Here is a 26,061-nt window from a genome sequence, read left to right as displayed (position 1 = left end):
CCAGAGTCCGAGATGAAAACATTCAAAAGGGCGAAACGAGTCAGAATTATGATAATCAATAATTGATACACCCAAAATTATAATACTAATCCTTACCTCGGCTTTCAGTCGCTTAGCGAATGCACCTCGGCATTTTTCCGCATGAGGCCCATGGTAAAACCACACTTCTAGGAAGGGCTGCCGTCTGCCTCCCAAGCCGGCCGAGAGCACTCCTCGTCGGGCACGGCCAGGCGGGCGAATGCCCTGGTTCGTCTGCCCTGTCTAAAAAATAATGGTACAACTCCGAGTGAAGGTAAATTTGGCTTGGCAATTAATATCGCTCAGTACCTGAGTATTAATGTTGAAAGAATCCTCAGTGAAATGGTCCGAACACAGTTTGTGGGAAACAGCAGGTGCAAAGTTTTTTCTACGGCAGTAGTGAGCCCACACTTTCCTCAGCTTCGGGTCCTTGGGGAATGCAAAAAAACTTACTCCAGGGCATTTCCCACTGGAATTATTGCAACCATAAGCAGCACAATACACCATGATGTCCAATGTATGATGTCCAATGTACTTTAAAGACTATAAAAACAATTTTCTTGTCATCCACTTCTCCATTCATCTACCCGCTTGTGCTGTGCCCGAAAGTTTTTGTGACATATGATCATGTGACAGCGGCTCTTCCGGTTGTAGAAAATGCATATCGGAAGTCGAGCAGAAATGCCATATAATCATCACGAATATAACGATTTTGCTGAATTTAATAGATGATTTTGTATTTGTTGATGCAATTAATTCATATTTTTAATGGAAAGAAACTGATATAGCGTGCATTTATGTTTCATGTCCCATATCCTTTAATGTTCCCGATGATGGTTCTATAACAAAGCATTTTAGAGACCGAGTAAATCTCTGCTGTACCTGATTATGATCCGCGTCAGTTGGATTCACACTCACAGTGTGTGATGGAGTTTCTGAGCTCCTGATGAACAGAACAACAGATTAAAATCACAAATATCATAATCTCTGTTTTTCATAGTTATACTGTAACACACTATACCTCCTCACTGTGTCTTCAAGGGACATGAAAAAGAAGAAGAAGCCTTTATTTGTCACATGCACACTCAAGCACCATGAAATTCATCCTTCAACCCATCTGAAGCAGTGAACAAATGCACACACAAGTGAGCACACGCACATACCCAGAGCAGAGTGAGTTCAGTGTATGAAAGACAAGACTTTTTACTGTGCTCAGTCTGACTGAGGGTTTGTAATTAACTTCTCCATAGAGAAGCAAAATATGTAAGAAACAAAATCAAAGCAAAAGAGAAATGAAAGAAAATTTCCTGAATAACCAACAAACATTTTACAGCTGTGCATGTGGCAGTGTGCAGGTGAACAAAGTAAAAAAAAAAAAAGGCAAATTTCAGCAACTTTACAGCCCCAAGACATCTGGATTTGGCTCCATTATGGAAAGTTTAATTTAATTAAGGCATGGTCGCTTAAAATAGGGGTGAAAATCAAGTACCGTCTCTGCTTCGGATTTATGAACAAGCGTTCAGACTTTTCTTCACTCCAAGTTTACTTTCATTGTTCAGAATACGTTAAACCAAAGATTGAAAAAGTCAGTAAAATTCCCCCTCTATGAATACCTCTAAAGCCTCAGTGCCATCTTCTCTGCTCTTCTTCTGAATCATTTTACTCTGAAATAAAGAAATAAATATAAAACTTATTGAACTGAATAAATTTACTAAACAACAAGCACAAGCGGCATGGTGGTGTAGTGGTTAGCGCTGTCGCCTCACAGCAAGAAGGTCCGGGTTCGAGCCCTGTGGCCGGCGAGGGCCTTTTTGTGCGGAGTTTGCATGTTCTCCCCGTGTCCGTGTGGGTTTCCTCCGGGTGCTCCGGTTTCCCCCACAGTCCAAAGACATGCAGGTTAGGTTAACTGGTGACTCTAAATTGAGCGTAGGTGTGAATGTGAGTGTGAATGGTTGTCTGTGTCTATGTGTCAGCCCTGTGATGACCTGGCGACTTGTCCAGGGTGTACCCCGCCTTTCACCTGTAGTCAGCTGGGATAGGCTCCAGCTCGCCTGCAACCCTGTAGAACAGGATAAAGCGGCTAGAGATAATGAGATGAGATGAACAACAAGCACGATACTGCATGTACAGTTCAGTTCTGTAAGATAAATGAACAAATTCAGACATACTGTAATACTGATGCATAATTAGTTATATTGTGCTATTCAACACCCGTGATGATGTTACGATGCTCTACATGAAACAGAACTCAAATTATTTTATGGCAAAAATCAGGCTCAGATAGTCACTCATTACTGTCTTTAAGGAAAATATGGCACTTAAATAACTCTAATTAACAACATGGGGAAGCCATGGCCTATAGGTTAGAGAAGCAGCTTTGGGACCAAAAGGTCACCAGTTTGTTTCCATGGACCAGTGGGAAAGGCTGAAGTGCTTTTGAGCAAGGCACCTAACCCCTAACCGCTCCCCAGGCTGCCCACTGCTGTATGTTGCTCTCAATAAGAGCGTCTGCTAAATGCCTGTAATGTAAATATATTTAAAAACAGCTGATTGTTGTGAAACATTTATAAAACTCCCCATGATGATCAATAGGTCACTAAAGTTTGAGATAAATTCACGTAATTGGCTTCACTGCTACACATTGAAATAAAGTGTTACAGTTCTGAAAATTACATTCAGTAGTGTGACCAAGATGGCCGCTGAGTGGACATCATTCACTAGAAGGATTTTGAGAAGAGGTCTTTGGATGGTTAACAATTCTAGATTTCTGAACATTTTCACTTGGAAAATAATTATTTTTTGGGTCCTGAATTGAGGTATTTCATCTGACGTCACAGGGTCCGCCATTTTGAAGGTCAAGCTAGCTAATGTCAACAACATAGTAGCTAGTATGTTACTGTAGCAATGTTTACGTTCAGTCATTTGGATGACTGTTAAAACCTTTCAGTCTCAAGTTTTTCCTTTACTGGATTTACTAGTTTACTGTAATTATGATCCGGCAGCTATTTACACCGGATCCAGTGTAAATAGCTGCCGGAGCGCACTCCGGCTTGCTCCCCCTCAAATTAAGCAGCGTGCTCCGGCTTGCTCCCGGAGCGCGCTGCTTAATTTGAGGGGGAGCAAGCCGGAGCGCGCTGCTTAATTTGAGGGATTTGAAATTGCAGAATTGAAATTCCTTCTCTCTGGCAGTGGGTTTCCACACGTGAAAGAAACGTCGTTACATCTGTGCTACAGGAGAACAAAGAATGAGCTATTGATACAGGACCTTTAGCCAAAGTTCAATGTATTTGATCTTCGCATAGTTGTAATAATAACTGAACTGGTTAGTTACTGCAGCCCACGCAGTATTTTAAAGAGAAAAGTCGACCGGATCCCTTTTCCCTTTTGCAACATCAACAAACTACAAACAAGATTCCTTCCAGATCATCGGACGACCGACGGGACACCGAAGATCTTCAGCTGACGAGCTGTAAAAGTAAAAGGAACAGAGCTGTTTTCTCCCTGGACCTGCGCTCCACGCTGTCTTCGGATAACAGATGGCGCACTTCCAGTCGCCAAGCAAGAGCGATCTCCAGTAAGGCTGGCATCTGGGCAATTGTTAGTCTTAGTTGTGGCGAGTTAATTAGATTAGATTAGATTAGATTAGATTAGATTAGATTAGATTAGATTAGATAAAACTTTATTGATCCCTTTGGGCGGGTTCCCTCAGGGAAATTAAGATTCCAGCAGCATCATTACAGATAAACAAAGAAAATAAATAGAGAAAACTTCTAGATAAATTAAAATACATTATTTACATATACAAATACGAAAAGAATAAGACATGGGGAAGGGGGGGAAGGATGGGGAAAAAAAGAGAGAAAAAGGGGGTGCGGCGGCAGGAGAGATACCGCACTCTACACTGCACACTACATTGCACATTGTCCGGTATTGCTTATTGTCAGTCTAGGCTACTGCTCCTTCCCGTCCTCCTGTTACCCCTCCTCCCCCCCAGAGAGGAGTTGTACAGTCTGATGGCGTGAGGGACAAAGGAGTTTTTGAGTCTGTTCGTCCTGCACTTGGGAAGGGGCATTCTGTCACTGAACAGGCTCCTCTGGTTGCTGATGATGGTGTGCAGAGGGTGACTGGCATCGACCATGATGTTCAGTAGTTTGTCCATGTGAAGAGTGCTGTTTATTTGAATTCATTCATGGTTTAAATGTACGCATTTTGATTCACATGAAAGTCGGTCTTAGACTGTGTGTTGTTTGATTTGCTTTGTTTACTATCTGTATTTAGTTAGATCGTGCATGCGTTCTCTCTCTCTCTCTCTCGCTCTCTTTCACTCTCTTTTTAACTCTCTCCGTCGCACTACACTCCTCAACATTGGGATTTCAGGAGTAGCTAAGGGTTGAGAAGTTGGGTTTAAGGCCTAGCCAATACTAATTTTTAAACTACAGATCCTTTCTCTCTCTCTCCCTTGTGCACTCTCCTTGTTGCCCATCCCCCTTTAGTCGAGGCCTAGCACAGGACTCGTGCATTCCATTCACATACACACACACACACACACACACACACACACACCCTTACACACACACATACACAGACACATATAAACACCTGATTTCCCTCTCACATTTTAACATCCACTCTCCCCTACACTGTAACACTGGCATATAGCTTATTACTTCTGCTCACCATTAGTGCCTTAGTTATCATCATATACACTCTGATTATTACATTGTATCACCATTTATAGTGAATTATTCCTTGGCTGCTATTGTTGCTATATCTGATCAGTATTAGTTTGCTAATTCGTGTCAGCTATTTCAATAAATGGTATCTTTGGAATAAACTGTGTCCGGTCTATTGCTACAACATTCACTGAGTGCCAACCTCTGCCAAACAAGTATTCTAATTGCCTTTGCCCATTTGGTTGTTATATGAATGTAACCCCTTTTTAAACGGGTGCTAGTCACCCAGCACAGTACAGGCTACTTAGAGTTACACTAAATGACAATAAATAATGGTGCAACAGGATCCTGAATTCTCAGCGGTGGAATGATGAGCTGGCTGAGATTTCTGATACCATAAGTTTACAAGTACAATAGAGATAGAATAATAAAAATAAATCTAAAGAATGATAAATTTAATAGCGCGGTGCCTCCACTGCGAAAATACTGCACTTACCTTTGAAGCTAGTGTATGGTGTATTTCCTCAGAATTTAAAATAAACAGTAGTGTATGAGTGCATTAAACCAGTGGTGAATGCAAAGCTAATAGCCTATCTGCAGTGTGTAAATGTCAGCACATTCAAATATTGCTTAAAAAAAAAATGAGCAGACAATACACCCAAGATATAATTAAATAATAATGATTATGATATGTATTAATAATAATAATAATAATAATAATAATAATAATAATAATAATAGGAAATATTATTGATATAACAAAGGCTTCCCTGAGAAGTGAGGAATGAATTGACCAAAGTTAGTAAAAAAAAAAAAACCTGCGAGAGAGAGGAGTGTAAACAGTTTTCACTCAAAGCGTTAAATGGAGTCTCTTGCTCAAGATTAAATAGACAAGAAAGGTTAACAAGACAAGTAAACAAAAACAAACACCTCAAAAGTTAGCTAATAAATGGCTGCAGCCCTACAGATATCAAAGCTTATTAAGTCGTCATTATGTGGATTAAGACAAACAGAGATTTAACCAAAATGCCCATCAAAACCGCACGAGCTACATAAACAGTACAGGGGGGAAAAATAAATAAATAAATTTTAAAAAAGTATCAAATCAACAAACAAGGGCACTTTTGGGGCCCGTTGGTGCACTTGTTCACAACTCCCTGCAGTCCCGAGAGGCGGTACCCTTGGCTGGCCTCCTAGCCAGGTGTTAGCCTCAGCAGCAGCTCTCTGGTGGGCCCAGCTCCGGAGAAATGAGAGGAGTCCTTGGGGGAGCAACAATCCTCAGTGGTGATGTAGAGCTAACAGCAGTCAGCTAAGCGCCAGTGGTGTAGCAGTAACTTATGTCAGCTAACCAGCTAACCCCAGTAGCTAACAGCAGGAGAACTAATGCCGCTTTTCCACTACAAATGCGGCTGAGCCGTGCCGTGCTGAGTCGGGCTGAGTCGAGCCGAGCGGGGCTGTTGGAGTTGCATTTCGACTACAACCGCGCTGAACCGTGCTGGCTGGAAGTGGGTGGACACATTGGGTGGAGTTAGCGAAAGTGGGTGGACGTCATGTGATGTCGTTAAGCAGCGCAAACAGTGACATCAGTGAGCTTTTAAGCGGTAGTCTCACGACCTGAATAGTAAACAATAAACATGAAGTCGTTAGTGTTGCTGGTCTTGGTGCTGTGGCTTGTTGTCACCGACAATGCCAACAGATACTGGCAAGAGCGTATAGATGAGGCGAGGCGCATAAGGCTTCAGAAATTCTCGTAATTCGTAATCCTTCTCCTTCCAGGTTTGCGGTGTTTACAGATCCCAGCATGCTCGCGGGGCGTGTGTGGGCATCTGAGGACACTCCTCCTCACCAATCAGTGCACAGGGGAGTGTCTGCTCACGCCCCCAGCCTCACTCGGCTCGCTTTGGCTCGCTTCAGCCCCACTCCAAAACGGTGCGAGTTTTAGGGGCTAAGCAGGGCTGAAGCGAGCTGAGTCGTGCTGTTTTTTGGTAGTCGAAACGCGAGCCGTGTCGGGCTGAAGTGAGCTGAAGCGAGCTGAAGTGAGCTGAAAAAGGGTAGTGGAAAAGGGCCATAAGTTAACCTTATCACTTCAAAACGCGGGGGAAAAAAAAAAAAAAGGGGACAAACAGCAAGGAGTCCCTTAGAATGATCACCGACTTACACAGGTCGAAGTTACAAGCTATAAAGTCTCCCCAAACCTAGGGTGACCGGATTTCCCGAGTCTGAAACCGGGACACTTTCACGCGCGACCATGCTCGTGCACGCACACCTTTTTTTACGTAAACGTGACACTCAGAGAGGTGCTCTTATCATTGTGTTGAAGCTCACATTTATCAACATCTCACATGAAATAAAACAAACAGGCATTTTGTTATCTAGTAGCATAGTGGTATACAGATCAGTTAAATTATGGTCAGACAGCAGATTTTGTAATGGCTGAGAATAGGCCAGGCTATGTCCATAGGCCAAATTTAAACTGATTTATTTCACCTGTTTGTGAGAACACCAAGAAGAATGCATATGCACATGTAGGCTATATCTCTAAAATTGTATGCACTATAGCATGAACTTAAAAAGTAGATATGTGACCTCAACATAGCCTAGGTCAGAATCAACCTTACTAACCATTCCCCACAACTGAATGAATAAAGCAAGAAAATGTGTACAAAAGTGAACACTTTAATGGAAGGTGCAACAAGCTGTTCAACACAGCAGTATGGCCAAACTGTCAGAATGGTATGTTAAACAGAAACAAAAAAAGAGACAAGTGATTTGAGAATATACACTCAAACAAAACAGCAGTAAAGGAGGAGAGGGGCGACAGCCCAAGGAAAGCCCCCACAGGAGCGCACATCATTTGCAGCATAGGCTACTCAACTCAGTACAAGAACAAAACACTTACAGTACAGTGTGTGCAGTCGGCTTCGTGCACATTGTTCTGCACCTCTCGGAGGAAGGGGTAGGTGCCCTGTAAGTCTTTGGAAAAGGTACATTTTCTTTTCGGCATAATTGCTGCAGCATTACTGCTGCTGGCTGCTAGACAAAGAACATTCGCGCCAGTTAATGTTTATTTTATTGTTGCATGGCAACACGTTCTGTTGTCTGGAATAATGTGGCTAAATAAACACCCATGCCACAGGGCCAGGGGGCAGTAACCAGGAAAGTTTGCGATTCCTGTCAATTCATCAAAATAGTAAATGCAGACATTTCTCCGCTAATGATTCCCACGCTGCTCAGTCGCAAATGTTGCGAGTGGCAAAAACCGGGACATATCCATGTCCCGACAGACTTTTGTCAGGACTCGGGACACACAACCCCAAATCGGGACTGTCCTGGTAAAACCAGGACGTCTGGTCACCCTACCCAAACCAGTACTGACACACTGCAGAAAATGGGATCCTCTCTCTTCCAGGGCTTGACACGGACTCACGTGAGCATCTCTCATGAGGTGATAGAATGTTGAGAGGGCTCGCAATTTCGCAGGCATTTATGATGTACAAAATATCATTGGTTGATAACAAAATTCAAATAAAAATACAAAGAACAAATACAGTGGGGTAAAAAAGTATTTAGTCAGCCACCAATTGTGCAAGTTCTCCCACTTAAAAAGATGAGAGAGGCCTGTAATTTTCATCATAGGTACACTTCAACTATGAGAGACAGAATGAGGGGAAAGAATCCAGGAAATCACATTGTAGGATTTTTAATGAATTAATTGGTAAATTCCTCGGTAAAATAAGTATTTGGTCACCTACAAACAAGCAAGATTTCTGGCTCTCACAGACCTGTAACTTCTTCTTTAAGAGGCTCCTCTGTCCCCCACTCGTTACCTGTATTGATGGCACCTGTTTGAACTTGTTATCAGTATAAAAGACACCTGTCCACAACCTCAAACAGTCACACTCCAAACTCCACTATGGCCAAGACCAAGGAGCTGTCAAAGGACACCAGAAACAAAATTGTAGACCTGCACCAGGCTGGGAAGACTGAATCTGCAATAGGTAAGCAGCTTGGTGTGAAGAAATCAACTGTGGGAGCAATTATTAGAAAATGGAAGACATACAAGACCACTGATAATCTCCCTCGATCTGGGGCTCCATGCAAGATCTCACCCTTGGGGTCAAAATGATCACAAGAACGGTGAGCAAAAATCCCAGAACCACACGGGGGGACCTAGTGAATGACCTGCAGAGAGCTGGGACCAAAGTGACAAAGGCTCCCATCAGTAACACACTACGCCACCAGGGACTCAAATCCTGCAGTGCCAGACGTGTCCCCCTGCTTAAGCCAGTACATGCCCAGGCCCGTCTGAAGTTTGCTAGAGAGCATTTGGATGATCCAGAAGAGGATTGGGAGAATGTCATATGGGCAGATGAAACCAACATAGAACTTTTTGGTAAAAACTCAACTTGTCGTGTTTGGAGGAGAAAGAATGCTGAGTTGCATCCAAAGAACACCATACCTACTGTGAAGCATGGGGGTGGAAACATCATGCTTTGGGGCTGTTTTTCTGCAAAGGGACCAGGACGACTGATCCGTGTAAAGGAAAGAATGAATGGGGCCATGTATCATGAGATTTTGAGTGAAAACCTCCTTCCATCAGCAAGGGCATTGAAGATGAAACGTGGCTGGGTCTTTCAGCATGGCAATGATCCCAAACACACCGCCCGGGCAACAAAGGAGTGGCTTTGTAAGAAGCATTTCAAGGTCCTGGAGTGGCCTAGCCAGTCTCCAGATCTCAACCCCATAGAAAATCTTTGGAGGGAGTTGAAAGTCCTTGTTGCCCAGCGATAGCCCCAAAACATTATTGCTCTAGAGGAGATCTGCATGGAGGAATGGGCCAAAATACCAGCAACAGTGTGTGAAAACCTTGTGAAGACTTACAGGAAACGTTTGACCTCTGTCACTGGCAACAAAGGGTATATAACAAAGTATTGAGATGAACTTTTGTTATTGACCAAATACTTATTTTCCACCATAATTTGCAAATAAATTCTTTAAAAATCAGACAATGTGATTTTCTGGATTTTTTTTCTCATTCTGTCTCTCATAGTTGAAGTGTACCTATGATGAAAATTACAGGCCTCTCTCATCTTTTTAAGTGGGAGAACTTGCACAATTGGTGACTGACTAAATACTTTTTTGCCCCACTGTAAATATGATTGGTCTGAATTTACAGTAAGTCATAACACATCAGAGCAGTGAAAATATTCTAAACCACAAGGCATTATGGTAAATAGAGTTAATTAACATAGAAAATAGGTCAGTCCAATATAGAAGATAAAATACAGTATTATTTTAGAGGACCTTACATGAATGTTATAGAGCTAGAGTAAACATATTACATTAGAGCTACAATACTCACTAAAACTATAGCAACATCACCACTAAGTTATTCCATTTATTTTAATAGTTTAGCTATAAACTTTTAGACACTTGAATTAATGATTAATGAATTTATGAGACTGATCCCTTTTTACATGAGACTGATTTGATAAGCCTATTGCACCTACAACTGACATCTCAAACTTCTGCTGTGTTCCATTTATCTTGGAACCCAGAGCCAAGTTGACAGCTTTACAGTACAAGTTGGAAACCCAGTTTCACTGGTTAGCAGTACGAGTCATGGTCTGATTAGTTGGTGTTGATAACACCAGTCTTTCTCAGGCAGAAGTTGGACAGCACTGTGACTCCATATGATTTAACACTGACATTACATTAATGGCATTCAGCAAACGCTCTTATCCAGAGTGACATACAACAAACCCAGAGCAGTTGGGGGTTCGGTGCCTTGCTCAAGGGCACTTCAGCCATTCCTGCTGGTCCAGGGAATCAAACCAGCAACCTCTTGGTCCCAAAGCTGCTTCTCTTACTATTAGGCCATGGCATCCATGGCCATATAATTTTATATTATATGGAAATTAGTGTTTTACCAGGACATATGCCACTGATATTTTTCATCCGAGCTCCATCCGAGACATGGAGAACCAAAACTATGACATAAATCTCTATATGTCACTCAGTGAGGAAATTGATGAATTGTTTTCATAAATTTGGGTACTTTTTGTTTGTGAATGTGTCTATATAATACAACAATCACACATTGGCTTGAAGATATGAAGTTTATATTCTCATGTTGAAAAACTCACATTTTTCATATGAAATACATTGTGGATCTGAGTGACATATTTAAATAACATTGACGGGCATTAAGTGGTCTATCAGATACATTCCATTCAGCTAGCATGATACTGAATGAGTCGAAGAGCTGAATGGAATATATCTGATAGACCACAAAAAAAGCTAGCCAATATTAATATTATACATACACATTCTCTTTTCCAGTTTTTCGATGTCCATTGATATGTTTTTCTCTTGTAATCAGAGAGGAACTATCAGGGCTTTCTAGGCCTTCAAAGAAGGCTCAAACATATCAGGATTTCAAATGTTATATTTAATTTATTTCATTCTTTCATAATTTAATTATAATTATTTTTCTTCTAAATCTAATTTGGCCTCATTTTCTATCAAATGTGCTTCAGAAATGAAAGGGTTACTATCCTGAAGACATTAAAATCGAGTTATTCAATGAGATTGTTTTGTTTGTTGTCTTTAGGCTAAGAGTTTAGAGCTGCTCACTCATTGGTTAGGACTTCATTGCCAGGACAGAAGGCCATGGCAGTGTATGTTCATGTACGTAGGAAGTGACAGATGACTTAACGAATCAGCTTAGGTGTCAACCCTCCCGGTTTGACCGGGAATCTCCCAGTACAGGAACCTGCCTCCCGGTCACCAAAATAACCCCGGTAATCTCCCAGTTCAGCTCTGATCCTGTACTGAAAAAATTTTTAAACCACTTTTAAAGTTTTTTTTCATGTTGCTGCTTCACTAAGCGATACGCGGTGGTAAAAAGAAGTAAAACTTGCCACCGGGGTTGCATGCGAGAATCGCTGTATGCAGACGACTCTGCATTTGTAGCAACAGATTTGGATGACAGACAGGAAATCGTTGCTCACTTTGCCACAGCTGCAACCCTCTTTGGATTGAAAATCAATATGACGAAAACAGAACTCCTGTACCAACCCTCACCTGAGCCACAGACAATGTCAAACAGCATTGTTTTGGTCAATGGCATCTTAGAAGTTCTGAGTTTCATCTACTTAGGCAGTGCAGTTACCAACACAAACTCATCAGCCTTAGAGGTAGACTGCCGGATTCAAGCTGCCACCAAAGCCTTCGGTGCATTACAAAAGCAACTATGGTCTCACCATGGCATCAAGAGAATCACCAAGTTGAAAGTATACAACACCACAGTCCTACCATCTCTGCTTTACGCCACGAAGTGCATGATGCTCTACCATAAACATTTCAAGAAACTGACCTGGCTACAACTCTGACACCTGCATCAAGTCCTCAAAATAAGATGGCAGGACAAGGTCTCCTGATGTAGGAGTCCTCAGGCGAGCCAAAACAGTAAGCATGAAAGCCCTTATCACAGCTTCCCAACTTCATTGGGCTGGACACATCTGGTGCATGCCTGACACGCGACTACCCAAAGTCGTTTTCTATGGAGAACTGAGCCAAGGAAAGAAGAGACAAGGAGGACAGAAACTGAGGTACAAAGACGTCTTGAAGAGGAACATGAAGAATGCCGGAGTTATCGATCAGATGTAGGAAAAGGATGCCTCGGATAGAGCAGCATGGCGAAGCATAGTTAAAAGCTCAGTGTCTGCAATTAAAGACAAGCATTAAAGGGAGTATACGAGAGCTCACAAAATCAGACATTCCATAGCAGCTCAACCAGGCCATTCATGCCACTGCTGCAGATGACTCTCTCTCTCTCTAGTGTGGGCCTCGCGGCCCATCTGCATTTCTGCGCATCCTAATGAAGTAGTCATCATTGCTAGTGATGGACAGCTGATGACGACGATAATATAAAGAAAATTACATGGTGGCGCAAAGATATGAAGTTGAGGATTACCCCTTCATATATCATATGACTGCACCATAGACCTCCTTCCGGGCACTACCCCTCCATGCAGCCACATTTACCCACTGTCTAGAACAGAGCAAGCAGCTATGGAGGAGTATGTACAGGAGGCACTTCAGCAAGGTTACAGCCGTCCATCCACATCCCCAGCATCCACGGGTTTCTTCTTTGTGGAGAAGAAAGGGAGAGGCCTGTGACCCTGCATTAATTACTGAGGCATGAACCAGATAACCGTCAAGTATTCATACCCGTTACCCCTCATCTTATCTGCCCTAGAACAACTAAGAGCTGCTTGTATTTTCACCAAACTCAACCTCTGAAGTGCCTATAACCTCATGTGTATATGAGAAGGGGACGAATGGAAGACAGCATTCAGCACCACCACAGGTCACTACAACTATCTTGTCATGCCATATGGACTATCTTGTACACCCAGCGTGTTCCGGTGTCTCATCAACGACGTGCTCTGAGACATGCTGGGACACTATTGGCCCTTTTCCACTACCCTTTTTCAGCTCACTTCAGCTCGCTTCAGCTCACTTCAGCCCGACACGGCTCGCATTTCGACTACCAAAAACCAGCACGACTCAGCTCGTTTCAGCCCTGCTTAGCCCCTAAAACTCGCACCGTTTTGGAGTGGGGCTGAAGCGAGCCAAACCGTGCCGAGTGAGGTTGGGGGCGTGAGCAGACACTCCCCTGTGCACTGATTGGGGAGGAGGAGTGTCCTCACATGCCCACACACGCCCCGCGAGCACGCTGGGATCTGTAAACACCGCAAACCCGGAAGGAGAAGAATTACGAATTACGAGAATTTCTGAAGCCTTATGCGCCTCGCCTCATCTATACGCTCTTGCCAGTATCTGTCCGCGTTGTCGGTGACAACAAGCCACAGCACCAAGACCAGCAACACTAACGACTCCATGTCCTCCATGTTTATTGTTTACTCTCCGGGTCGTGAGACTACCGCTTAAAAGCTCACTGAATCAGTGACATACAGAGCATCGTGGACGAGTTCGCGGAGCGCAAGGCTCGTCGTATGCCCTTCAAAAAATGCGCGCAGTAGGCTATTGATGTTTTATTATGAGCCATGTACAGTATGTCGCCTAATGTTTTTTTGTTTCTGAGTTACATGTTCGTTTGAAGGACTTAAATGTACAAAATAACATAGTTGCACCCCGTAGTGTTGAAATTGGTAAACACAGTGCATTCAGTGAGGTTTGCACCGCCCTCCTTTTATTTCTGACTCTTCCTGTCACCGTTGCAACCTCTGAGCGCTCATTCGTATGCCCTTCAAATAATGTGCGCAGTATAGGCTATTGATGTTTTATTATGAGCCATGTACAGTATCCTAATGTTTTTTGTTTCTGAGTTACATGTTCGTTTGAAGGACTTGATGTACTAAATAACATAGTTGCACCTGGTAGTGTTGAAATTGGTAAACACCGCAGCTGCGGACGTTTTGTAGCCTAAAATGATGTTATGATAAGCTTTAATAAAGGGCCCAGTCATTTGCCCCGCCCCCGGCCCGGCTCTGACTTGTTCCGCCACTGTCACTGATGTCACTGTTTGCGCTGCTTAACGACATCACCTGACGTCCACCCACTTTCGCTAACTCCACCCAATGTGTCCACCCACTTCCAGCCAGCACGGTTCAGCGCGGTTGTAGTCGAAATGCAACTCCAACAGCCCCGCTCAGCCCGACTCAGCTCGACTCGGCACGGCACGGCTCAGCCGCGTTTGTAGTGGAAAAGCGGCATATGTTATCGCCTACATTGATGATATTCTGATTTACTCCCCAGATGAAACCAGTCATCATGAACATGTCAAGTCAGTTCTCAGCAAGCTCCTGGAAAATCAGCTGTATGTCAAGGCAGAGAAATGTGAGTTCCACATCGCCAAGATCTCTTTCCTGGGTTAGGAACCAGAGAAGGTCAGACTGGACGGGTTCAGCATGGACTCGAACAAGGTCTTCACCGTCACTTCTTGACCCATGCCCATGTCCATTAAGGAACTCCAACGCTTCCTGGGGTTCATCAACTTCTACCACCAGTTCATCAAGGGATTTAGCACCATTGTGGCACCCCTCACACCACTGCTCAAAAATAGCCCTAAGTGTCTACAGTGGCACCAGGGAGCAGAGGAAGCCTTCACTCGTCTTAAATCAACCTTCACCACAGCACCCGTACTTAAGCACCAGACCCCTCGCAACCCTTCTCTGTTGAAGTAGACACTTCTGACACTGGAGTTGGCGGATTGCTGTCTCAGCACCAAGGAGACAGACCCAAGCTGCATCCGGTAACTTTTTCATCTCATCTCATTATCTCAAGCCGCTTTATCCTTCTACAGGGTCGCAGGCAAGCTGGAGCCTATCCCAGCTGACTACGGGCGAAAGGCGGGGTACACCCTGGACAAGTCGCCAGGTCATCACAGGGCTGACACAGACACGGACAACCATTCACACTCACATTCACACCTACGCTCAATTTAGAGTCACCAGTTAACCTAACCTGCATGTCTTTGGACTGTGGGGGAAACCGGAGCACCCGAAGGAAACCCACGCGGACACGGGGAGAACATGCAAACTCCACACAGAAAGGCCCTCGCCGGCCCCGGGGCTCGAACCCAGGACCTTCTTGCTGTGAGGCGACAGCGCTAACCACTACACCACCGTGCCGCCTCCGGTAACTTTTTTTCTAAGAAATTGACACCCACAGAACAAAACTATGACATTGAGAATCAAGAACTGCTAGCCTTCAAGTTAGCCTTGGAGGAGTGGAGACATTGTCTGGAGGGGGCTGCACACCTATTTGTTATCTTTACTGACCACAAAAACCTAGAATACCTCAAGTCAGTGAGACATTTGAACCCCCGACAGGCATGATGGGGTGTCCTGATAGGCATGATTTTTTTACTAGATTCAACTTCTCCAATGCATAATTTCCAGGGTTCCAAAACACTAAAGCAGACGCTTTGTCTCAACTACATGCTTCCACCACAACCAGCCCAAAAACCACACCCATCCTGCCACCCAACTGCTTTGTAAATGCTCTCTCATGGGACATCAACAAGGAACTAGCCCAGAACCAACACCGTAACCCACATTCGTCCCACCCCAGTATAGAGGCCTCCTGATCACTTGGGCACACTCTTCTCCTGCCACAGGACACTCAAACAGCAGATGCACCTACAAACTTATCAGAACCAAGTACTGGTGGGAGAACATGAGAACAGACATAAGCCAGTTCATATCCTCCTGCTGAGCCTGCGCTCAAGCCACGGTACCCTGAGCTCTGCCCATTGGGAAACTCATGCCATTACCCACACCTCAGAGACCTTGGTCACACATTGCTATTGATTTAATCACTGATCTACCCAAATCTCAGGAGAACACAGTCATCATGGTTGTAGTAGACAGATTCATGAAAGCTCTGAAACTCATCCCCTTGCCTGGTGAGCAAGCCCTACAGCACCACGTTCATATTTAACCATATCATAAGTGACCAGGGACCCCAATTTTTATCAAGGTTATGGGAAAGCTTTATGAACAAGCTCAGAGTATTGTTGAGCCTGACCTTGGGACACCACCCACAGTCAAATGGAAAAATCGAGCATGCGAATCAGGAGATCGGATGCTTCTTGAGGGTGTTCTGCCTAGAAAACACCAAGGACTGGGCCCAGATCCTCCTATGGGCAGAATATGTGCAGAACTCCCTCACACACTCAGCCATGCAGCTCATTCTGTTCCAAAGTGTCCTAGGGTACCAACCACCACTGTTCTCATGGGATGACTCACCCACTCACATCCTGGCAGTAGGCGCTTGGTTCTAGAGGAGTGAACAAGTTTGGGAGAGCGTTCACCAACATCTGGAACATGTGGCCAGCAAATACAAACAGTATGCTGACAAACACAGATGTGAAAATCCCGTATACTCACCAGGGGACAGACTGTGGGTATCGACGAGGGACCTGCATAACCCCAACACCTGCAAAAAACTCAGTGCCAGGTACATCGGTCCTTTCAAAATCCTTTGCTAGGTCAGTGAAGTCTCGTACAGACTAGAGCTACCCCCACACTGCTGTCTTTCATGTGTTTCATGTATCATGTTTCAAACCTGCCATCCCAGGACCATTGGCAGAAAACACACCAGCCCAGGAACACCCAGCACCAGTTGAACTGGAAGGAAGACCAGTGTACCAAGTACACAAAATACTCAACTCTTGTCGCAGACAAGGCTTTTGGTAGACAAGGTATTTGGTAGATTGGGAGGGGTACAGTCCAGAGGAACACAGCTGGGTATCTGCCAAAGACATTCTAGACCCCATGCTCACTCAGGAATTCCATGCACAGCACCCTGAAAAACCTGCACCTAGAAGGCAAGGGCATCCCAAGAAGAATTGTGTTCAAAGAGTCAGCGCCTCAGGGTGGGGTGGGGGCTGGGGGGTTCCTGTCAGTGACAGTGTAAGTTCGTGGCGGCCTTCAAACATTGTCACTAGGGATGTCCCGATCAGGTTTTTTTTGCCCTCCGATCCGATACCGATCATTTGATTTTGAGTATCTGCCGATACCGAGTCCCGATCCAATACTTCTTATAATCCATAAAAAATAATAAAGACGAGGAAAGAAACGGAACCAGGATGTTCCTCATTTTTTATTTAACACCTTATTTTAACATCCAACAACTCCGTTAGCAAACCGAGCACTTACGTGAGGTAGTTTGAACAATAAATAACATAAATTAAAAACATAACCTTAAAATACCTGGCAGGAATGTAAACAAATAAAAAAATAAAAGTCCCACAGTGCCGGTAATTTGCTTTTAAGAACGCATCTCACAGTGGTATACAGTAATTTCAATTAAGGAAATGAACGTTTTTCTTGATGAAAACAAGCATTTCTACCCTTTCAGGTTTGAGCCTGTTTCTTTTGTCATCCAACACGTTTGCAACAGCACTAAAAAGTCTCTCACTGTCCACAGAGCTGCAGGGGGCACTGAGATACTGTTTTGCAACAGCAGCCATAGATGGAAACTGAATGGCATGTTCTTTCCAATATTGAAGTGGGTCACTTTTCTTAGGGGTGTTTTTTTCTGAGAGGTAGGTCTGCACTTGAGTTTCTGCTGATGTGGTACTCACGGACCGTCCCTGTGACTGCCTCTCTCGTAAGATTTCCTCAAAGGCGATGTCCAGGCTGCTAATGCTTCATGATGTGGTGCCTTGCTCACTGGCTCTGCTGTGGCCTCATTTTCCTCTGCCACTGCGCTGGCAGTCCTCCTCTCCTCTGTCTTTGTCACCTCCTGGATAAGATGTTCCTTTGCAAGCAACAGGTTGGCTGACTTTGTGAAAAAGCTAGAAACAGATTAAGAATTCAAAATAATGAGACAAGACTGAGACACCACAAAGCACAGCTCTTCAGTTAGGCAACTTCCTACACATGTACTCAATTAATAAACAATATAAAAATGAAAAAAATCTAACCTTAGAACTACATTTCTCAAAACTAAATTAAAAAGAAATTTAAAAAATAAATTGGCTTAGTCCTGGTGTCTGGGGATGACTTGACTTTATATAAACATTTAGAGGTGCATTTTAATTTTACTATACTTGCCCATCTTTGTATCTGGGATCTAGAAGAGTGGCGATGTACAACCCTGATTCCAAAAAAGTTGGGACAAAGTACAAATTGTAAATAAAAACAGAATGCAATGATGTGGAAGTTTCAAAATTCCATATTTTATTCAGAATAGAACATAGATGACATATCAAGTGTTTAAACTGAGAAAATGTATCATTTAAAGAGAAGAATTAGGTGATTTTAAATTTCGTGACAACAACACATCTCAAAAAAGTTGGGACAAGGCCATGTTTACCACTGTGAGACATCCCCTTTTCTCTTTACAACAGTCTGTAAACGTCTGGGGACTGAGGAGACAAGTTGCTCAAGTTTAGGGATAGGAATGTTAACCCATTCTTGTCTAATGTAGGATTCTAGTTGTTCAACTGTCTTAGGTCTTTTTTGTCGTATCTTCCGTTTTATGATGCGCCAAATGTTTTCTATGGGTGAAAGATCTGGACTGCAGGCTGGCCAGTTCAGTACCTGGACCCTTCTTCTACACAGCCATGATGCTGTAATTGATGCAGTATGTGGTTTGGCATTGTTATGTTGGAAAATGCAAGGTCTTCCCTGAAAGAGACGTCGTCTAGATGGGAGCATATGTTGCTCTAGAACCTGGATATACCTTTCAGCATTGATGGTGTCTTTCCAGATGTGTAAGCTGCCCATGCCACATGCACTAATGCAACCCCATACCATCAGAGATGCAGGCTTCTGAACTGAGCGCTGATAACAACTTGGGTCGTCCTTCTCCTCTTTAGTCCGAATGACACGGCGTCCCTGATTTCCATAAAGAACTTCAAATTTTGATTCGTCTGACCACAGAACAGTTTTCCACTTTGCCACAGTCCATTTTAAATGAGACTTGGCCCAGAGAAGACGTCTGCGCTTCTGGATCATGTTTAGATACGGCTTCTTCTTTGAACTATAGAGTTTTAGCTGGCAACGGCGGATGGCACGGTGAATTGTGTTCACAGATAATGTTCTCTGGAAATATTCCTGAGCCCATTTTGTGATTTCCAATACAGAAGCATGCCTGTATGTGATGCAGTGCCGTCTAAGGGTCCGAAGATCACAGGCACCCAGTATGGTTTTCCGGCCTTGACCCTTACGCACAGAGATTCTTCCAGATTCTCTGAATCTTTTGATGATATTATGCACTGCAGATGATGATATGTTCAAACTCTTTGCAATTTTACGCTGTCGAACTCCTTTCTGATATTGCTCCACTATTTGTCGGTGCAGAATTAGGGGGATTGGTGATCCTCTTTCCATCTTTACTTCTGAGAGCCGCTGCCACTCCAAGATGCTCTTTTTATACCCAGTCATGTTAATGACCTATTGCCAATTGACCTAATGAGTTGCAATTTGGTCCTCCAGCTGTTCCTTTTTTGTACCTTTAACTTTTCCAGCCTCTTATTGCCCCTGTCCCAACTTTTTTGAGATGTGTTGCTGTCATGAAATTTCAAATGAGCCAATATTTGGCATGAAATTTCAAAATGTCTCACTTTCGACATTTGATATGTTGTCTATGTTCTATTATGAATACAATATCAGTTTTTGAGATTTGTAAATTATTGCATTCCGTTTTTATTTACAATTTGTACTTTGTCCCAACTTTTTTGGAATCGGGGTTGTAGTAGAGTGGCTCAGTTTCAACATCAACAAAGCACTTCTCCACTGCCTCCAGGAGAGTCCTCTTCATTGTTTTTATTCCCTGGTCATCATCATCATCCTCCCAAGACAGAACACGTCTGAGGACTAATGAGTGAATGATTGACTTAATGAATGCATGAGATCATTTTTTTTCAAACATCAATAAATGTTAAAGTATAAGCCAATAAATTAAAATACAAATTGCCTGTTATGGCAGGGATCACATCAGCTGCCGTTGCAGTCTCCCTGCTCACATCCCTGGTCAGCTCTTCAAAGGGGGATAGCACATCAGAAGTCTTCTTCATCAGCTCCTACTGGTGAGCTGACAGTGTAGCTGGTAGAGTGCCCTCAGCTCAGCTGCAAACACACTAAGAGCGCGTTTTTGTTCCAGTCGGCTCTGCAGCATGTAGAGGCTGCTGTTCCATCGTGTCTGCACATAAAACAACATGGTTCACTTTATTTTTTTGTGCAAATTAGGTGCAGAGCACGTAATGTATGTGGCTTACTAAATCAAGTGTATGGGAAATAAATAATAAAATAAAAATATATTAAAGAATGACGAGATGAATCTCACCGGTACATCTTGCTGTAGGCGCTTAATATCCATATGAAGCTCCGTCTGGATGTCTTCTAGTCGAGAGTAGGCCAACGGGGAGTGTTTAAAATGGCCTACTATCTTCCTTGTGTTGGCCAGGGTCTCGGTCACGCTGCGCTGAAACAGCAGGCCCTCATGCACACAGAGTTGACAGGAGTGGGCTACGCAGCCCAGACTCGGCACCCCCATATCCCTCATAGCTTTCTTCATATTTGCCGCATTGTCGCGCAAAATTATGTGGACCCGTTGCTTGTCAGTTCCCCAGTTGATTAGCATATTTTCCATCGCTTGCTGGATGTGTTCTGCAATGTGCGATCTGCGAGATTCCTGGGCATGTAGGGTCGCACGGCGCAAAACAAAACTGGACTCAATCCACTGTGCGGTAAGGCTTAATAGAGACATGGGAGCCACGGACGAACTCCAGATGTCTGTGGTGAACGAAACATGGGGTACATCTGATAACAGGACACGTAGTGTGTCAGAAATCTTCTTATGAAGGGCTGGCTGAGCTTTCATGGTGAAATAGTGACGAGATGGCATTTAAAATCAAGGTTCTACATGCTCCATAAGCATAAGAAACCCAGAGTTCTCTACAAAGGCGAACGGCAGGTCACTCATTGCAATCATCTGTGCTATCTTGGCTATGGTCTCCTGTGCCTTTGCACTTCCATGGGGCATTTTTTCTTTCCTTTTTAAACTTTCCTGCAGCGTGAGCTGAGTCGTCTTTGGCTGCGTTGCCTGTGTAAACTCGCTGTATTGTGTCGGGTGTTTGTTTTTCAGGTGTCGTATTAAATGCGGCCCTTTCCTGTCCACCCCTTGAAATTCCAACTTTACATATTTCACAGTTTGCTATGGCAATGTTGTTGTCATCAACTTTGAAATACTGTCACACCGCAGACATGCTTTGCTTTCCGCTACGAACTGCTTCCGTGTTCAACTTTGCCGGCAACAGGCAGCCAATAACCAATAGCGTCTCTGCTACAAAGTGATGTCATGCCGCACGCGTTGATGTTGCTGTGTTGAGACAAGAGGTCTGGTCTCACTCTGTGCCAACGCATAGCTATTGATGTGCTAAAAATGAGAATATATTATATAGATATATATCCGATCCCTGATCAGGAGGTAATGCCCGATTCCGATCGAGTCTGAAACCACGTGATCGGGCCCGATTTCCAATCACGTGATCGGATTGGGACATCCCTAATTGTCACCACAGACTACAACTCCCAAGCGCCACAGTGCCCTCCCTCTCCTGAATTCTGATTGTGAGTACACCTGTTTCTAATCACTCTCCCTATATAAGCATGCCAAACACTCCAGCCCGTTGCGAAGTCTCTGTGTTCTCATACCTGATCATACCGAGCCTTTCTGTTTCTTTGACCTGACTCTAGTGTATTCTGACTCCCGTTAAGGCCCGGTCCCACTGCACTTACGGATGCAAAGAGGATGTAAAACGTAAAAAAATCTTTGCCATCCGTTGGAAAACGCTATGCATCCGTTGTGTACTCATTGCATACGTGCTTCATACGCTCTATCCATCAAGCATCCGTCCACTGTGATTTCATCCGCGCAAAACGTTTTGAGCTGCACAAAACTTTTAGAACGGATGAACTTTCCGCCGTGTACGATGTAAATCCGCGACATATACGAGCAACAAACGTTCTATGTCCGTTATCATCCGTTAAATGTCTGCTGTATCCTCTCTGCATCCTCTGGGCATCCTCGCAACTCACATCCGCTGCAGCTGAAAACGGAAAGAGGGAGGAAAGATAAGGTACATGAAACGTCTATTCATCGTTAGTAGCACGGAAATAGAAAGGATGTAAGCGTATGCATCTCGTATATAAAGTATTCAAAACGGACAAAGCGTTTATATCTGGGATGTATCTCGTATATTTAGGATGTCTGGAGTATGTCTAGAGTATGTAGAAGGACACCTAGCGGACAATCGATATTTTGTATAAAAAGGGGGAGAAAATCATCTGGATCTCAGTATGAGTCGAACAGCCATGGTGTTGATACAAGATGTAGTAGAGATGTATCAATGTAGCCTTCTTCAAAAACGAGATGTAGTAGAGATGTATCGATGTAGCCGCCAGCACGTCTTTCCGCTTTATGCTGACGGGCGTGCGTGCTGCATCCCTTTATATCTGCGGAGCAGACGCAATTCATACCCCCCGCATGCGCAGTGAACGGTCTTCATCCGATATACATCCGCGCAACATCCCCTTTGTTTCCATTAGGCGTACGTGATGCATCCCCTTCATCCACTATGCATCCGCTCTTTCTGCTATGCGTCCGCTTCTCAGTTATCACCGGTAACCCCTTCGGAGCTGTCATCCACTTCCATCCGCTTTCATCTGCTAGGCTTCCTATGAACATGCGTTTAACATCCCCGCTATATACTACCCACGTCCGTTCTTTTCCGTTCTGTTTTCGCAAATTTTCGCCAATTTTGTCCATTTCTGGAGCGGATGAAAACGGATAGAGCCACCCCCGAAATTTTGCTCGTCCGCTGTGTCCTTTTTGCGTACGTTTTGTGTCCATCGGCCAGTGGGACCGGGCCTTTACATATTTACCAACTTCAAAACTCTGGTTTTCCTCCGACACTGATTGCACATTGACTGACCTTTGGCAAGAACCTGATTCTCGTCTCACAACTTGACTTTGTTCACCAGTTTGTGATGCACCCGCTCTCCCTTGCAATGGCGTCCATAAGTGCCTGCACTCTGACATAGTGGGAGTCACTCTGAATGTGTAAATATTGTTAAAAAAAAAAAAACTGTGAGTATAAAGTTGAGTTTGATTAATTGTGTGTATTGTTTATAAGGCGAGCTGTAAAATCTTTCAGCAAGAACCTTCCTGCTTTTTGGGATGAAATGGATCCCTGCTCATGTTGAGCTGATTTTAGGAAAGACTTTTGATGCTCATGTTTATGAGGAGAGACTAAAAATGAAAGAAGACCAACAGCTCAAGTCTTTTTAGTTGACTGCTGTGCAAGTCCTACCACAGACACATACTGCTTGTGCATATACTGTATAACACACACAAACGCAAACACCAACGCAAACTCACCACACTACCATGGCACACACTTGGGTGATTTGCCTGTAAAAAATATAATGCACATGTACACCTCACTGCTATACAGTCCTCATCTCAGTGATTTCTTGGTAAAGGTGTGTGTGTGTGTGTGTGTGTGTGTGTGTGTGTGTGTGTGTGTGTGTGTGTGTGTGTGTGTGTGTAGGCGGGGTTGTGAGGTGTGTCTGTGTTATAAAGTTCACACCGAAAAAGGAACTGCCCACTGATTCTCCTGATCTTTTCAGAGAGAGAGAGTGTGTGTGATAGTGTGTATATATGTGTGTATAAGTCTAAGCGTGTTTGTGTGTATGCATGTGTGTGCATGTGCTTGTTGTTTGTGAGTAATGGAGGTTTCCCTGGTGACCCTGTTGGTGTCTCTGTGGATGAAGACGTTGGTGAACTGGGTGGTGTTGATGCTGCAGAAGGGTCATGTGGGGCAGAGCTTCTGGGGCATCTTCTGCGTGTCAGTGGCATTGGGTGATGCCCTCCTGCACCTGAGTGTCACCTGTGTTTTCTTGGTTCAGGATGTTCAGGTGTTCGAGCTGCGCCTCACTAAGTACCATGTGTGTGTTCTGGTTCAGGCGGCGTGTTCCATCCAGGGGGTTCTGCACTGGCCCGTCTTCATCCTCTGTGGACTGGATATCCTGTGGCGCACGCGCCATCCCTGTCCTCATCTCACACAAACGCTCGTCCACACCACCGTTGTGTTGCTGCTGTGGACTCTGGCCATGTTTTTTGTCTTCACCATCCCCGATTCCCACCTGCTCACAAAAGACGAGGACGATCACATCACCCTGCAGCGGTGTCAGGTGATGGGTGGGGCTCAGAGCCGGCAGGTGGCCTGGGCATCGTTGCTGACGCTAATGGGCATGGCTTGCTACATACTCTCAGTGAGGAAAACGAACGCTGAACAACTGAGGAAGTGTGTCTGTCACTTCCTGTCCACCTGGAGCACCTTCCTGCTCCTGCTGTTCTTTATCTTGGTGTCCGGGACAGAAGTTCCTCCGTATGTGGACATGAACAGCATGTGGCTGTGTTTTATTCACAGTCTGCATACTGTATTGGCCCTGCAGAGCTGCACTTGCATTTTCTGTGCTCACACGCAGGACAACACATGGAAGAGCCACACACGTCTCACACACGTCTGCTTCCTGACAAACAAATTGAGTTTCACTGCAGAAACTCCTTCAGAGCAGACGCTTCACACTCGGAGACTCACCTGATCACCATGGAGACCATTGAGATCAGCAGATGATGGTTTTCTGAAGTGTTCCTGAGCCCATACAGTGATTTCCACTACAGACACGTGTCTGCTTTTAATGCAGTGTCTCCTGAGGGCCTGAAGATCACAGGCATCCAATGTCAGTTTTCATCCTTGTCTCTTGCACACAGAGATTTCTCCGGATTTTCTGAATCTTTTAATGATATTATGGACTATAGATGATGTGAACCTCAAATTCTGTGCAGATTTACTTTGAGGAATGTTATTCTTAAATTCTTGCACTGTTTGCCCACCCAGTCTTTCACAGAGCGGTGAACCCCGCCCCATCTTTACTTCTGAAAGGATCCCCCTCTCTGGGATGCTCTTTTTATACCCAATCATCTTACTGACCTGTTGACAATTAACCAAATTAGTTTTTTTCAGCATTACACAACTTTTTCAGGCTTTTGTTTCCCTGTCCCAACTTTATTGACGTGTAACTGGCACTAAATTCAAAGTGATCATTTATTTAAATAAATAAATAAATAAAAACATTCGCAGTTTCAACATTTGATATGCTTTCTTTGGACAATTTTCAATGAAATATAGGGTTTCCATGATTTGCAAATCAACACATTCTGTTTTATCGACATTTTATGAAGTGTCTCAACTTTTTTTTGGAATTGGAGTTGTATTTAAATTTTATTTTTTGTATTACAGGTTTACTGAAACTTTTCTCCTTATCTGATGGTCGTTGGCTAAATCATACATATGCTAGTAAAAAATGTTACAAGTTAGAAGTTGGACAGTTTGTTTCTCCAGTTATGATGTTATCACCATAGACATAAATGTGATGGGAAGATGTGTCACTATTCAGTTCACCAATGCTGTCACTTTATTTATCGTCCCCAACGCTCAAGGCTACAGGAAAGGCTGCTCGGGAGATCCAGCAATTTTATCAATCTCATGATTTTCGCTTTGCACTCAAACCCGACTTCAAAGGAAAGTGTTTTTTGCAAACTCTCATCACTGATATTGTGTTGTGCTGTTGGCTGTTTATCCGCATAGCTAATGGGCTGCGTTTGATTCTTCGCAGCTCAGCTGGTCACGCGGTTTGTGAACATACAGCCTTGAGTTGCTTTGGTGTACTAATCTTCGCACTCAGTCCAGTCTGTGAAGTGGTTCACCTGGTGCCCTGGGGCGAAGATTTTGGCCTACGCCGCTTCGTTGTTCTGTGCG

At 44.0% G+C, this 26,061-nt stretch overlaps 1 protein-coding gene across 1 annotated transcript; it reads left to right on the top strand.

Moving 5' to 3' along the window:
• Positions 1-23,886: 23,886 nt before the first annotated feature.
• Positions 23,887-25,321, top strand: LOC132886367 (probable G-protein coupled receptor 160). The gene has a single exon (XM_060920939.1). It carries the CDS (start codon positions 23,966-23,968, stop codon positions 24,842-24,844), a length of 879 nt encoding a protein of 292 aa, XP_060776922.1. The 5' UTR covers positions 23,887-23,965; the 3' UTR covers positions 24,845-25,321.
• The last annotated feature ends 740 nt before the right edge of the window (positions 25,322-26,061 follow it).

The sequence above is a fragment of the Neoarius graeffei genome, chromosome 1, assembly GCF_027579695.1.
Source record: "Neoarius graeffei isolate fNeoGra1 chromosome 1, fNeoGra1.pri, whole genome shotgun sequence".
NCBI lineage: Eukaryota > Metazoa > Chordata > Actinopteri > Siluriformes > Ariidae > Neoarius > Neoarius graeffei.
The sequence above is the reverse complement of the archived record's forward strand: the minus strand, read 5'-3'. Positions and strand labels throughout refer to the sequence as shown.

What these genes read in the sequence shown, in the direction of transcription:
- LOC132886367 (XM_060920939.1), top strand. Translation starts at nt 23,966, where the DNA reads ATGGAGGTTTCCCTGGTGACCCTGTTGGTGTCTCTGTGGATGAAGACG.